General features: G+C 36.7%; 1 protein-coding gene across 34 annotated transcripts in view; it reads left to right on the top strand.

Moving 5' to 3' along the window:
* Positions 1-16,491, top strand: part of ABI2 (abl interactor 2) — a 118,606-nt gene that overhangs the window by 73,716 nt on the left and 28,399 nt on the right. For 4 of the 34 annotated variants that reach the window (XM_059168351.1, XM_059168349.1, XM_059168340.1 and 1 more), the window contains exons 3-6: positions 1,867-2,043; positions 9,885-9,982; positions 13,271-13,417; positions 14,192-14,313. In XM_059168351.1, the coding sequence (XP_059024334.1) occupies positions 1,867-2,043; positions 9,885-9,982; positions 13,271-13,417; positions 14,192-14,313 (544 nt within the window). Of the gene's footprint in view, positions 1-1,866; positions 2,044-3,463; positions 3,482-9,884; positions 9,983-13,270; positions 13,418-14,188; positions 14,314-15,316; positions 15,497-16,491 lie in introns of all 34 variants that reach the window. The other 30 variants (XM_059168350.1, XM_059168348.1, XM_059168338.1 and 27 more) reach the window with 13 other exon arrangements.

The following is a 16,491-nucleotide window of genomic DNA, read 5'->3' as shown; positions in this document are numbered from 1 at the left end:
TTACTCTAATTTGAATATGATTTTCCCCAAGAGAAAGCTTTGAAAAATTTGAAATAGGTGATTCCTGAAAATTTCAGAATTTTATGGACCAAACTTTCTCCTCCTTCCTTATGGATTAGATTTGTTGTCTCTGTTATTCAGACTCCAAATAAAACCATAGCTATTTTCTGAATATATATTTGATTTTGTTCACAAGAACTCCTACAGTTCAGCTTAGTGTGGTAGTAAGATGGCAAGAATACAAATTATGCTCTTTGGTTATCTTAACCATTTATGACTTTTATTATGTAGATGTTTTTAAAAAGCGAATGAAACCGAATATCTGTACGTAGCCAGACACTAGAGACATTAATCTCTTAAGTCCACTCTTGTAACAAATTTGGAAACAATTGACATTTGAGAGGGCATAATGTAAGGACAAGTGAATTTGTCTTTCCTATACATCACTGGTTCTCGAGCAGGGAGTTTTACCCCCACGGGGACATTTGGCAATGTCAGACAGTTTTGGTTCTCAGAGCTTGGTTCCAGGGAGTGCTGCAGGTCTGCTGGGATGGTCTGCTGGGATACTTGTTCACATCACGCAGTGCTCAGGACAGCCTCCCACAACAACAAAATGATCAAAATGTTAAGAGTATCACTGTTGAGAAGCTGCTCTCGTTTTCTGAAGATATAGGAATTATTTTAGAGTAGACAGCTAGGAATATTATATAACCAAACTCAATTCTTGTGATTTTCTGTGGATATGTATGCTGTCAAGAATTAGGTTTTAAACATGCCTTCAGTTTTTACTTAGAATTAATATAAGAAGCAACATTTTTCTCTTCAAAATTCCTCCAACCAATTCTTTTTAAAGTTTAGTGCTGGGAAAATTATCCTTCCTGATGAAGGGATGTATTTTCTTTTTTCTTTTTTTTTAAAGATTTTATTTATTTATTTGACAGACAGAAATCACAAGTAGGCAGAGACACAGGCAGAGAGGAGGCAGAGAGGAGGAAGCGGGCCCCCCGCCGAGCAGAGAGGCCGATGCGGGGCTCGATCCCAGAACCCCGAGATCATGACCTGAGCCGAAAGCAGAGGATTAACCCACTGAGCCACCCAGGCGCCCCGGATGTATTTTCTTGAAACTCATTGTTTGCACTTTGCCTTCCCTCCCAGGAAGCTGGAAGAGCCCAGATCTTTTCCTTTGCTCTATTGGTTTTTGTTTTATCCTTAGTGTAGTGATCTGTGGGTTTGGGCTGTGTATTTGTGTGTATATAAAGTGAACATAGAAGGTCATTTTAAAATGTAACCAAATTAATACTTCGGGCTTTCTTAATCATTATGTTAGTTTAAATATTAATGGAGTTTGGGGAAAAGTTAGCATGCTTTAACCCAAAGGTTGGCACACTTTTTCTGTCAAGGCCCAGCTAATAAATATTTTAGGCTTTGCAGGCCATCAGTCTTTGCTTTAACTTCTCATCTCTGCCTCTGTGCTGTGAAAATATGTATGCAAGTAGAATAGCTAAATTTCTGTTCCCATAGGAACAGAATTCTGTGTAATTTTCATGTTATGACATTATCTTTTTCTGACTTTTAAAAACCACTAAAACATGTAAACACTACTCCTGAGTTGTTAAAGCCAAACAAAACAAAAACTTCAGGTTGTAAAAAAACAGTTTGTGGGCCAGATTGGGTCTGTTGGCCATGATTTGCGACCCTTGCTTTAGCATAAAAATGGAGAAAGCCAGTAGCTCCAAAAAGGACAAAATTTAGCAGTGGAGTTCAAGTATATGAATAATGATGTTAAATCTCTGAGGATTTATATTTTTATTTTTCTGAGTAATAGAGCTATACATTTTTGTGTTGTGTTTATATTATGTTTTGCAGACTGTTGATATTCATAAAGAGAAAGTTGCAAGAAGAGAGATCGGTATTTTGACTACCAATAAAAACACTTCAAGGACACATAAAATTATTGCTCCGGCCAATCTTGAACGACCAGTTCGTTATATTAGAAAACCTATTGACTATACAATTCTAGATGATATTGGACATGGAGTAAAGGTAAGTATAATTTTTGTCAACCTTTTAAAAACAATAGCCCATAATGGAACTAACTCTTTAGAAAATTAAGCTTTTGTCTTTTCTTTCTTAGAAGCCCAAGTTTTGGCCCAGTTGTGGTTCTGAAGATTCCTTACTACTATAACTATTTTATCTTTCTTGCTTCTTCTTAGTGCTGTGTTTTCAAGTTTTAAATAGTCCTCTTTAAATAAATTGCATTTACTTAATTGGTTATATAGATCAGGCAAATAAGTATGGCATAATTTTTCTAATCTTTTAATGATTTAATATGACTAATTAAAAATTTCCTCAGCATGTTCTTAAAGTACCTTATCTCAGATATTTATTAGCAAAGCTTTGGCATTAGTGTTCAGAAGGAACATGTATAAACAACCATGTACTTTGAATCTTTCTAAAATAATTTTACCTAAATATTTTGGGTGAGAATAGTGTCGATGAAAGTAACATGTGAATTAATATTTCCACTGCTTTTGAATATGCAGCCATTATATATATGGGCTATTTTTAAAAATGTTTTGGAGTATCTGCTGTATAGTGCCTTGATCAAAACTGAGGTGCATATAAATTTCATTTAAATTGGTATTTATACTTAAGTAACTATTTGGAGCTTCCACTAAGTATTAGGTACTTAAAGCTTTCATCTTAATCAGTGATTTGAAAGGCATTGACTTATCAAATGTGACTTTGAATACATATTTACATACGTGTGAAACTGTATGGTTTATACAGTTGATTTATGTCTACATAAGCAAATTGAAACTGAAAAAATCCCCTACTGTTATGGCTAGAAATCGGTTAAATGTAAATTTAATGTAGATCTAGGTAAAAGAAAACATAAAGTCTTTTTCTTAGAATTTTGATATCAGCATTATTTGGAGTTTGATATTTAATTTTATAAAATATTTATAATTTTATAATTTGAGATTTATTCAAGGCTAATAACTGCTGATAGAAAGTCTTAGGGTAATGCCAGAACGTGATCATAATAGGCACTTAGAATGTAAAGCATCGTATTTGTGCTTGTCCACTTGCATAATAAACACATGATTTCCTTCCCACTCCAGTTCTCACTTAATTCAAGTAAAATGTTATTCTTTTGGGACTCTGTACTCTTTTTTATTATTTGGACGTTCAGTGTTTAGGGGTCACGAATTTGAAGAAATCTTTAATAAAGGTTTTGAATAAAACAATGTCACATAATTTCATCAAAAAACCCTCCTGTTCATACACATTCTGCTTTGACCACTCTTTCTATGATCTACTGAAACATTATTTTTTAATGCTGAATGCTTAACTTGTTTTTTCTTTGTTTTTTTCCTTTCTCTTCACATCCTGAAGTTCCAACTAACCTTTCAATGCTTTTTTTCCTTACCTCTTTTATTTGCTCCATTTATGCATTAAGTGGTTGCTTAGATTTAAGGTAAGAGATTCCAGGGCTGGATTTCCATTCTTTGTTCTTATGTAGAATATTACATACGGGGAGTGAAGAGATATTTGGCACTTGGCCTTCTAAAATCAACAAATCCTCTTAATTTTTAAAAATTTTTGTCATGCAGCTTTGTGGTGTGTCTTCATGTTCTGTGAGGGCAGATTTTTTTTTTTTTTTGTCTGTTTTGTTCACCACCCGGTCTTGTGTGCCTTAAGCAGTACCTGATGCAGACATTAGGTGCTCAGTAAATATTTTTGAATAAATGCTTATTTTGCAATGTTAATATATTTTGTGGAACTAAAATATGTTATCCTATCATAAAATGTCATTATAAGTAAAATTAGGTGGACTTTTGTAAATGTGGAGCCTATGTTACGGATTGGAGGGCCAACTAATGTGCTTTATTTAACCCTCCCCCTGTGTAATAGCCTTTTTATTCTATAAATGGTGTGCTTTACTATACACCTTGTGGCCAGTATGTCATTATCTCTTGACTCTTAGTCAATGTAAAGAAGTTGAGAAGTGGAAAAATATTCAGTGTTATGGGTTTTTTTTAAGTTGCAGTATCATGTATTTTGCAAGAAGCAAAATTAGTTTCTCTTTTTCAAATTGCTATATAAGATATACATTTCAATATAAACTCACTTTAAGAGTTTTACTAGCTGAGTATTAATTATATCAAAACATCAAAAGTTCATGAGTGTTTAAAAAATACACATTAAAAATTAGAAATATTTATTTTAGTAACACATTAGGGGTTTGTTTTTACACATTTTAGTATTTTGGAGAATTAATGGTAAAAGACATTCAAGTGTATTCAAGAAGCATTTAAATAAAATGTTACTAAAATTATTTTAATCAAACTTAGCATGTATTTCCTTTTTGTTCTTATTTTCTTAGCTAAACTTTATAACTTCTTTTCAAATACATTTTCTTTCAAAAGAAAATTATTGTTACTTGCCCTGTCTTTAGTATAGAAAGTGATAACAAGATGATAACTGGATCTGAATCATTAGCTACTAATACCAACCATAGCCACAGACATTTTAACAGATCCTGGTCGAGAGATGAGACTAGAGGAGTCAAGCAAATAAACTTATTGTGTTACTGAGTAGAATGTTGGGTCCAAGCCCTTAGTCTCGGTGAGTGGGGCATGCGGACTTTGTGAGGGTACTCCTTCCGCATTATATACAAAGAACTAACCCAAAGCAGTGTGTGACTACCTTAGCTCTTTTCCTGTAAATATTGTATTTAAATTTTAGCTATTGATGTGTTTTTTTCCAAAGTGATAAAAGTGCACAGAAAGATTACCTGAAGGAAAAACACAGAAATGGACCAGTTCTTTTCCCCTCTAAGTTTAGACCAACTTGCTTATCCTACTCTGCCATGCTCATTTCCTCCAAACCCAACTATGATTCCTTCTTGACCTTCCTGGATTCAGAATCGTTCCATGCGGGAGATAGATCAAAACGAGTAGGAAATGAGAGAAGCCCCTAGAAAGAAAGGAAATATCACACTTGTATAAAACTCCTTCACACCTTTGCTGTTTGTACCAACCATAAGGCTTCACTCCTGAGTACTGTGGCTTTATGTAGGTGTTTCTGCAATATCTGGGTAGAATTGCCCAGTGAAGAGAGTACCCTGAATTCATCCTAGAAGCTAGAATGCACCCGTGCTCTGTCTTTTCTTTCTCTCTGCTTTGTGAATGTCTGTCTTCTCTGTTAACTTGTAGCAAGCACATGGTTAATCATTTTAGGTGAACCAAAACAAAGTAGAGTGAGAAAGATGTTTAGTGTATAACAAATCATTTCTCTTTTTATTCTGTTATTAAAAAATGGAGTGCTTTTGGAAGGGTGATTAATAGAATAATTTAATACATTAAGGTAGAAAATAGAATTAAAGAGAAAATGTTACAGTTGGAAGGGGCTGCAGTGGTTTAGTGGTTTAAGTGGTTTCCAACTGATCTTGGAGACCTGTGGATTATATCAAGTGCCCTAAAGGACCCCTGATGTTTGTTGGTAGAAGTATCTGCTACTTTGATTTCCTCAGTTCTTCACGAACTCTGTCTTTGCTCTTGTTGCTGTCAGACTTTTGATCCTTTTCAGACTGACTCTAAACAAAGATCACACTTTGGGTCCAGACACATGGGATTTGACTCAGAAGAATTCTCCATACTAAAAGTTGAATTTTTAACATTTTATATAGAATGTTCTCCACAGTCAACTAAAGAAAAAAAAAAAACACATAAATTTCAGATGAAAAGGACCATGAACCACCGTGAGAACACGCTACGGTCAAATTCCTGATTACAGCTTTGATTTCCTTGAAGGATCTCCTAGTCCTTTTCTTCTTTCTTTCTTTCTAAGTTGAGCTTATTTATTTGACAGAGAGAGATCACAAGTAGGCAGAGAGGCAGGCAGAGAGAGAGGGGGAAGCAGGCTCCCTGCTGAGGAGGGAGCCCGATACGGGGCTCGATCCCAGGATCCTGAGATCATGACCTGAGTCGAAAGCGAAGGCTTAACCCACTGAGCCACCCAGGTGCCCCCTCTGTGTATATTTAAAACCTGTTCTTTTTTTTTTTTTTTTAAACAGTCCAGCTTAGACTTTTCTCTGAACCTTTCTGTAGTTTTTCCTTCTCACATTGATATTTCTGCATATTTTATTCCAAAGTACTTTAAATTCCTTAAAAGCGGAGGCATCATTTTATGGGACTTTGTGTCCCATTCCTCCTCCCCCCTCCCCCAGCGCCAAATGTCCCCCTTAGTCTTCATATTCCTTACCCTTGTACCTAGTGGTCTGGTAGGTGATAAGTGGTTGATAAATGAGGGATATACTCCAGATATCGTTTTAGAATGAGTCTGCCACTATTCTATCACAGCAGGACGTATGTCAGGGGGAGATTTCTTCATAGCAGAAGGGATGTCCTTTGTGAACTAGAGATACTGGTGAGCCCGCTTTATAAAAACACTGAAGTTCCCAGGGTACCGGAGAGCACTGAGGTTTATAGTGAACATTATATTATGATGTATCAAGGTTCACGGAGATACTGAATGTCCCAAAAAGGCACAGAGCAGGAAAGGTAGGAGCATTATAGAAAAAATATTAAGGCATGAGAATGGGCCTGATGCTTGGTGCTAGTTGTAGAGCTCTCCAAAGCCTGGGAAAGAGGACCATTCTTGGAACATAAAGAACTTCTCTCCCTCCAGTTTTATCTGCATTCCTTAGTCTCAGGCCAGTTGCGAAGTATTTGAGCCTCATCACTTAAATGTAATATTTCTTCTGCCTTTGAGGGTGGTTTTTTTTTTTTTTTTTTGTAGGAAAATAAGGGGGATGTTTCCTACTCTTCCTCCTTGTACTTAATACCTGCTTTACTTAGCTTTCAGTGATGACTTTCCCCTTTATGGGATTAAAAAATACGTAATTGAGTGATTGTTGAAGTCTGCCACCAAACTGCATTCTGATTCCCAAATAAAACTTGAAAAGTATAATGAGTGATCCCACTCGTGCTTCAGGACCATTAACTACACGTTTATATGCCAAGCGATAGTTCTGTTTATGTTTACAATTTGTTTTAAAATTTCATGTGGAATTGCTGTTATAAAGTGGGTGCGGTTTTGCTTTGCTTTCTTTGTCCTGAGTTGATGGTCTGTTCTCTTTCTCTGTCTCTGTCTTTTGATCTCTCTCCCTGGAGGTCCCCTTCACTGTACACACAATTTAGTCTGTGTTTTGCTGCTTGTGAGATGTTGTCTCCCCACAAACTTCCCTCAAAATAGTGTTTAGAACCGTTATTGTTCTCCAGTAAGTTTTTTTAATCAAATGATTTTATTTTTGAAATATACTTTCTTTAATTATAACACAGATTATAATTAATCTGCCACCTGTGATGAATTAAGATTTATCTGGCAGTTATTCCTGTTCTTTCCCCTTCTCCTTAAATTAGATGGCAGTATTTATATTTCTTTAAAGATTTCTTTCTTTCTTTATTTGAGAGAGAGCACAAGTGCGAATAGGAACAGAGGGAAAGAGACGGGTGCAGGGAGAGAGAAGCAGACTCCCTACTGAGCACAGAGTCCCACAAACCCACAACCCTGAGAGGTCATGAGCTGAGCTGAAATCAAGAGTGGGTGCTCGACCAACTGGGCCACGTAGGGACCCCCGGTGTTCGTATTCTGCATAGCAGAGTCATTGTTTTACTTAGCATGGAAGCATTTTCCACAAAGGAAGACCACCTTGAAGAAATATTGAAATTCTTTTAGCTTAAAATAAGAGTACAGTATCAGTGATGTATAAAATTACAGTTTTTTGGACACTCGGCAGGGCCTTTTTTGTTTCTTCAGTGATTTAAGTTACATATCCAAACCCCATTAACCAAGCAGATACAATCATTTGATGATCCTACAGATCATCAAATGTGTCAAGTTTTGTTTATGGAACTGTCCATCAGATTTTAATTTATTATAGAATGTTTATTTTATATTTTTTAACTGATTAGAAGATACTGCAATTTAAATAAAAACTCTTTAGATACCAAAACCTTGAATCAAAGTTGGAAAGCTGTTTTCAAGTATTTTAGCTATTCCATGTATAGAATAAAATTCTCTTTTACTTTTTCTGTCCCTGCTCCTTTTCCTTCCTGTTTCTAGCAAATTGATGTAGTTTAGTGTGGCTCACCTACTTCTCCCTCGTCACTCAAAGTAACTTTGGGTTTTATGTTGTTTAAGGTTGAGCTTAAAGGACTTTGGTTATACTATAAAAAATCTTCTGGTATCATAAATGAAGATTACAGTTTGAAAAGCTACTGGTTTTTTGTGATCTTACTCCTAAAATTTTCCCCAAATGTGGACTGATTTTTTTCAAAAAATTTCTGGCATTTTCATTTTAAGATATGATTAGCATACCCTCTGCTTATTAATGAGGGGAAGAACAAGGACAAGTTCATCTTTATTCTTACTTAATAACCGGTTTGTCTTGTATTTGTTTAAAAGTAACAAAAGGATTATAGACGAATGTTTCACGTTAAAAATATTGACATCTCAAAGGTATCGTTTGTCATTAAAGATTGTTTTAACATCACACACAACTTGTTCACTGGGCTATTCATTTGAAGAGTTTGTTTCTTGATACATTATTTCTTGTCTATTCAGATACCCACTAGTCTTTTAGGAGTTTTACAAATCGCATTTAAGCCAGAATTAGTTTTGACAGCCTTAGTACTCTATATACAATTATGAGTTTGAAAATTTATATTTTGAAATACAATTATAAATGTATCTTGATTTCAGTGGTGTAGTGTCTTACAGTTTCATTTTATAACTTGAATACTCCAGACATATTCTTATTAGAAAAGATTTTTTTTTTAAGTATTTGGCAATCCAGAATATTAGGGGCTTGAAATAGGGTCAGGTATGAATCTATCTTTTGAATATTTACTCTGACCCATTGGTAATTTCAAACAGTTTGAGACTGTATTTGTGAATGACTTCTATTACTGCTTTAAGACATGCAGATTTCTAGAGCTTTGGGTGTGAGTGCTGATCTACTTCTTTGGTGGCATCAGTTGTTCCCAGATGACATTAGTCTCCTACCCTTGCATTTTCAGTTAGACACAGAATAGTGAGGAGTCATGGCCCAGCTCTGACTTAGGACTCTGTTACATCTTTCCCAGAATCTTTATTTTGGGTCGGAGTGGGACTAATTCCCAGTGGAACTAGGGCATTGTCTGTGACCCCTGTGTTGCTTATAATTGAATGGGATACCTCAGCCCTGACTTTCTAGTTCAGAGGTTTAGGAGCGTGTCTTAACTTCCGGCAGTTTTCAGGTGGGTGATTCCTTCATAAGAGAACCAATTAAAGAAATCTGAATTGTAAGGCTGATCCACTATTTTAAAAACTGAAAATTTTTTCAGCATATCATACCTTTTAATTATTTTATATTCTCTAGTTACAAGGGATCAAAACTGTAGTGCATATTTTATTGGGAAACATGTATTTTTTTTTAATAATATACTTGCTATCTTAAAAGAGTTATTTAAAGGCATTGTTTTTGAGTTTCTCTTTATTAGAACTAAAGTTCTTATAGTTATCCTATTGAATTTCAGTTAAATATAGTATCGAGGAATCTAACCAGTGATCTGTTGGTGTGATGGCCTAATGGCAAATACAGTCTTTGCATATAAGTTTACAATCATTTGAAAATCTCATGGTAGGAAGAGTCCTTTGAGTACAACTGTAGAATAATAGTAGAGTAGAAATTGCATATGAAATGCATGGCCTCTAATTTTTTTTTTCCTCTTTAAACCTTACCCTCCTTTGTTAAATAGCATAACGTTATTTCCCACAAGTGACACTTTGTTTCACTACGTACAAGTTTTGATTGTTCCTCAAAATTTTTTTAGGTGAGTACCCAGAATATGAAGATGGGTGGGCTGCCACGAACGACACCTCCAACTCAGAAACCCCCCAGTCCCCCCATGTCAGGGAAGGGGACACTTGGGTAAGTATGTAACTAAATAACAACTGAAAAACATTTCATGTAGTGTTGTTGAAAACCAAACACTACGTATATTTAAACTATTTTTTAATATTTGAAACAAGAACATTTTCTTCCTAACATTAACTTTTTTGTGTGTAACTTTCCCTTTTTCTGGGAAGCGTGTTTATACTTTAAAAAGATTTTGTTTAAAAGTTATTTTTCTACTGAATTTTGAATTTGAGGTAAAATCCTAGCCCAAGTTCATGGTTTATTATAAATTGCACTCTAATTTCTGAAACATTTTAGAGTTGTTTCATCTTACATTTAACAAAAGAATAGACTATTCTTGTGAAAAACACCATGTAGATTTACAAAATTCCGTATGTCTTGTGTTGTTATGAGAATATCAAGCTTAATTGCTCCAGCAGAAGTGAGCTCTGGATTTAACTTTGGGCAGAAATGGCCAATTAATGTAAAAGCTTCTAACATTTTTCTTCTGTAGCATCATAGTGTAAAAATGTGATTTACTGGCGTTCCTGGCCGGCTCCAGCAGAAGAGCGCGTGGCTTTTGAGCTCAGGGGTGGGATTTCCAGCCCCACAATGGGTATAGCAATTACTTAAATAAATCAATCTTAAAAAAATTTTATCATGGAGATTTGTGATCAGATGGACATAATATATCCCAGAAGCCAGATGACTAAGACTGTGGTCCAGCTCTGCTCCTGCTTTTTTGTCTTGCGTAGTCAGCCTCTTTGCAATTCAGTTTTTTCATCTGTAAAAGGGGGTAATATTTGTCCTCTGTCAACTTTTCAGAGTCATTGTACCACAAATTGGATTTTTAAAAAAATGTATAAGACAAAGACAAAATGCTTTGACAACCATTGGCTTTATGATATATGATATATTCTTAAAATTTTTTTAATTGGAAATGTTGTTTTTGGCCCCCTCACCAAAAAAAAAAAAAAAAAAAGAAAGAAAGAAAGAGAAAGAAAATGACAGAAACCTAATTAAGCACCATGGGTCAAGACGTACAAAGATGAGTTAAAATGTAAAGGAGGATGATTCTGGAAGAGGAGTTACAGTTAGGACAGTGGGAAACAAAAGACCAGAAATGAATTCCAGCTAGAAAGAAGATCATTTTATTTGGGATCAGCAAAACAAATTCTGCTTAGATTAGAGAGAAAATTAGTAGATCAAATAAGATTTAAACTTCAGGGTAGAATGTTGAAGAGATGATAGGGTGTAATTGTGAAGAGGCAAGAGTAGAGAGATGAAGAGGAAGTATTTATTTTCCTATGGAACGTCTACATTTTTATCATTTGTAGTGCCTAATAGCTTTTGTTAGGTGTTTTTTTTTTCTTTTCTTTTTCAGATTTTGTTAGGTTTTAAGTCAAGATTGTTCGCAGGGTAACCCACTGTCATCTCTAGTAAAATAAAACTTCGTGTCGCTGTCAAATTCTGAAGATTTATTCATATACCAGAATTTGTTTCCCTTGTGTGTTAGCAAGGGTTCTGCAGGATCTTGGAGACCAGAGTTGCTGAACACTACAAGCCAGCTGATAGTCACAACCTGGCTTTTTTGCATAGTCTTTGCCTAGCCATTATATTTTGCTCTTTTGCCCCTAATTTTTTATTTTGTTTTTAATCATTGCCTTCACTGTATTGTTCTCAGTCAGCAAAGGGTTTTTTCTTCCATTGAAACAGAACTTTTTTTTTTTTTTTAAATTTATTTATTTGACAGACAGAGATCTCAAGCAGGCAGAGAGGCAGACAGAGAGAGAGAGGAGGAAGCAGGCTCCCTGCTGAGCAGAGAGCCCGATGCGGGGCTCGATCCCAGGACCCTGGGATCATGACCTGAGCTGAAGGCAGAGGCTTTAACCCACTGAGCCACCCAGGTGCTCCAAAACAGAACATTTTTATTGTCTGGGAAAATTGTCTAGAAATCAGATGTTTGGAAATAATCAGTTTCCTGTCTTAGGTTTTTTTTTTTAATATATTTAATTATAATTTCAGAGATGCCTAAACTTTTTAGTACTTTAAATCCAAGTTGCTGACATTCCTTTTTTCTTCCTTGGACCCAGTATCTCATTTATTGCCCTTTACTTATATTTAATTATTAATGTATCCATGCAGTTATGCAAGATTTGAGGAGTGAGCAGGCTGGAGTGGACAGTGGTCAGTGAACCATAGTGAGTCAAAATCAATGAACCGTAACCCGACTAGCCCAGGAGAGCTGTATTTAAAGGAACTCTGGGACTTTGCGGGGAGTGAATTATTGAGAATGTTATGAGCGAGCAACATCATTTCAGGGAAAGAAAGCTTTTTAATTTTTACATCTTGAGATTCTAGTTTTGATTTTTTTAGAAACCAGAATCGTATCTGCAAAATGCCGTTTCATGGCAGTTGAGTATTTTTCATTGTCCTAAAGAATTCAGACACTTAGGGATGGGAACTAACTTAGTAATCACTAATGTGCCATGGCGCATCCTATTTCTGGTCAGACTGCTTTGCTTACTTTCCTCATTCTCTTCCTTTTAAAGGAAATTTTGAGAAGAAGAAGGGAATGTTTTAATAAAATCCAGGCCTTTTTGTGCTTTATAGTCCAAATAAGGTAGAAAGACTTAGATGGTCTTTTCTTTTTCTCGCCTTTTAAAATGTTGACCTCTGAGGAGGATAAGAGGTAACAGAGAGCAAGGTGAAGGTAGGAGGAGCTGAGGCGAGAACGGGAGAGGAGATTAACTCGGTGCATTGCTGGGTGTGGATGTAGGTCCGTTTTTGTGTGTTTACTATGTAGAAAGGGAAGTAACTTGTTATAGTTGTTACTGATCTTCAGTGCGGGGGTTGTGGAGCCCAGTTATGGATTGATTTATCCGATCTTTGAGTATCTTTGGTTAGGGAGAGAGGGGTGAGGAAGATAATTAGTGCATTCATGCAGTGCAGTTGGGAAACTTTGACATGGTACTAAAATAATTTGAACTCTTCCCCCTGCCCCCCCCCCCCCCCCAAAAAAAAAGGGAGAAGAGAGTTTGGGAAGCACTGACTTACTTGGTGGGAGAATCTTTGTGCTCTCTGAGAATGAGCGAACAAAATTGCATCAGTTCAGGGAAATGAGGTTTGGGACTGAAGAACAGCAATAGTCATCAGAACCCTCATGGCAGAGAAGTGATACTCGAGACTGAAATCGGTAGCGGGGTTATGTCAAAACATTTTCCTGTCTCTGAATACAAATTGTATTTCACTACTGGCAATTCTGAATTTATTGTGCCGAAATTTGCTAATCACACAATACATACGCTCTTCTTTTTGTAGGCGGCACTCCCCCTATCGCACACTGGAGCCAGTGCGTCCTCCAGTGGTACCAAATGATTACGTACCTAGCCCAACCCGTAATATGGCTCCCTCGCAGCAGAGCCCTGTGAGGACAGCTTCTGTGAATCAAAGAAATCGAACTTACAGGTATTTTCTCTACCTCAGTGCAAATGTGATGGTCATAGTACCATAATTTGTTTAGATTACTTCAGTTAAATCTCTCTCATTTTCCAAGCACTAAGTTCTTTTCCTTACTCTACTGCCCCAAACCTCATCTGAATCCACCTCTCTCTCCTCATGTTCTGATGCAGCTTTGAGGGCAGGAAATGGGAAAAAAACCAAAAACAAAAACACAACAAAACAACAAAAACAAAAAAAAAACCAGAAAAAACCCAGACATCTTAAAATATAAACTTCTCTACAAAATTAATAGTTCCATTTGGCCTGAAAAAAAGTTTTGGACCAGACGTGGGAAATTGCAAGTTGTTTTTTGGTGGAACTTTACAGATGAAAAACTATACATAACAAAACAGTAATACAGGATGGTACATCAAGATGTCATTACAAACAGAATCAACCTGTTTAGGAAAGCTGTGTTTTTATTATAAAGCAGTTTTCTTCAGAGAGTAAAGCTAATACGATTTTCATGTGTTGAACCCTATCACTTACCTCTTGTATTTCTACAGAAGCCTTCCTTTTTTCTCAATTTCTGTTTCTGTCATAGATGCTTATTAAAAGGTGGTCAGAACAAGCTTCTTGAACTCAGTGTTTTTCCTGTTCTGCTCGAATTAATACACAAAGTGGAGGGTTTTTGGAACCGTCCTTACTTAGCTGTGTTCATCTCAGAAAATGTTGGGACATGCTGGCGGCATCTTCGTGTCTATAAATGCTCATGTGCGGTGGCTCTGCTTTCTTCAGCAGCAGTGGCAGCAGTGGCGGAAGCCACCCGAGCAGTCGGAGCAGCAGTCGGGAGAACAGCGGAAGCGGGAGCGTGGGCGTCCCCATCGCTGTCCCCACGCCCTCTCCTCCCAGTGTCTTTCCAGGTAACACACGGATGGTGCCTCATCTCTGTCTTTTTTGAATTTGAATTCAGCTTCTGGTTTGATTACAGTGGGGGTTCTTCAGAAACTGGATTTTTGTCCCCTTTAGGACTCCATAAGTGTTGGGAAAGCTTTAAGCATTTGTTATTTTTAACCAAGCGATTTCTGAGTTTATGCTGCAGACTTCTCTGTTATTTGGCTTTGTGTCTTTGGTACAGTGGCTCAGTTGGTGCTTTGAGGTTTCGGGTACCCCCTGGGTACCTGGTACCTTATATGTTTGATGCCAGCTGGTGTTACGACATTGCACGTGCTTGGACACAGTGTGCGAATCACGTTGGTAACAGTGGAGTGGACAAATACAGAAGTAGTTTTGGGAGTTAAATTTACTGCACTTTTGGAACTTAGTACTCTTTGAAATGCTACCCTTTTTTTCCCTAAACATGAAAATGTCCTTGTTTAAGGTGAAGACATCAGAGCTAAACTTTAGTTTAGCATGACACAGAAGACCTAGGGATAGAATTTTTTTGTATTTAACTTACTTACCCTGATACCTAATAGATAATATCTTTTTAAAAATGATGAAAAGATTTATGTTTTTCTAAAAATTTTTTTAACCTAATAAGATGTTTTGTCTGGAATATGTCAAAATGGAATACTGTTTCCTAATGTATTATGTTTAGTTTTATATACTGTTTACAAAATACTATGCTAAAAATGATAAAGGGAACATCTTTCTTCCAGAGTAGTAGCTTTCAGGTAAAATAGAATGCTGTTTTTAATGAATTTAAAAATTTGTACATTACCCTGAGCATTTTGAATTATCTGCTGCAAACCTAATAATCCTTTAATATAAGCTTCGTTCTTCTTCTTTTTTTTAACCATTCCCTTCTATTCTTGGGTTAGTGTTAAGCACTGAATATTTAACATTAGGTTCTCTAATGCCTTTTCGAATCCTGCCTACTGGGTCTGCCTCATTAATGCTGCCTCTCACTCCTCTTTCCCTCAGCCCCTGCTGGCTCCGCTGGTCCTCCCCTTCCTGCTACTGCCGCATCCGCCCCTGCCCCTCTGGTTCCCGCTACTGTCCCTTCCTCCACCGCCCCAGAGGCTGCTGCTGGGGGTGCCCAGACCCTTGCTGATGGCTTCACTTCTCCAACTCCCCCTGTTGTTTCTTCCACTCCCCCGACAGGTGAGTGTGGCTTGCTCCTGGGCAGGCACATCCAGGCATCCGGCTCTTCTTCCTGGAACTCCGGCTTTATGACTTTTGTTTGTGCTGTGTGTGTGTGTGTGTGTGTAAACTCTGAAGATTAATGGACTGACTAGAAAATGGCATGTGACCAAAGAGTAGAATTTCCTGAGGAAATCAGGGCGAAGTTCACATACATTTTTCATGTGTAGAGTAACACAAATACACATTTTTTAAATTGCTTGAATTTCATTTACTGGAGATTTGTGAGTTTAGTACGGAGTGATCTTCTGTACAGTTTTGTGAAGTTGTGGGAAGTACTGTTACAGATTAAGTCTTTAACTAGAGGAAAGTCTATGGAAATAATTCTAAGATACAATTTTATAGGAAACGTTTGATGTAACAGTTGGGAAGTTTCTGTAAGTCTGTCAGACAGCACTGGAAACACATAGACAATGGACTTCTTAAGAATTTCAGGTTTATGTAAGTGTTACTTAAGGTTGAATGGTGTTGTAGTGTTTTAAAACTGCAACCTAAAATCTTTTTTTGGGGGGTAAAGATTTTATTTATTTATTTGACAGAGAGGGAGAAAGGGAACACAAGCAGGGGGAGTGGGAGAGGGAGAAGCAGGCTTCCCACCGAGCAGGAAGCCTGATGAGGGGCTCAGTCCTAGGACACTGGGAGCATGACCTGAGCTGAAGGCAGACGTTTAATGACTGAGCCGCCCAGGTGCCCCCTAAAATCTGTCTTGATGGGGAAGGGGAAAAAGGTTCAGTTGCTACAAAATATATTTGCAAAGTTAATAGTGATGCTGATTAGCAAACAAATTCTTTATCTATTATAAAAATGTATGTGTTCGGACACACATCATCTTAGCTTGTTAAATACTTCATAGTATTTAACATCTGCTATAACCAGATGTTTAAATGTGTTAAAAGACAGTTTTAGCTAAAATGGATTTTGGATGGTGTTTCATCCAAACATGGAGAGCTTTTTAA

The sequence above is a fragment of the Mustela lutreola genome, chromosome 3 (assembly GCF_030435805.1).
Source record: "Mustela lutreola isolate mMusLut2 chromosome 3, mMusLut2.pri, whole genome shotgun sequence".
Taxonomy (NCBI): domain Eukaryota; kingdom Metazoa; phylum Chordata; class Mammalia; order Carnivora; family Mustelidae; genus Mustela; species Mustela lutreola.
Note: the sequence above shows the minus strand (reverse complement) of the source record. Positions and strands in the feature narration are given on the sequence as shown.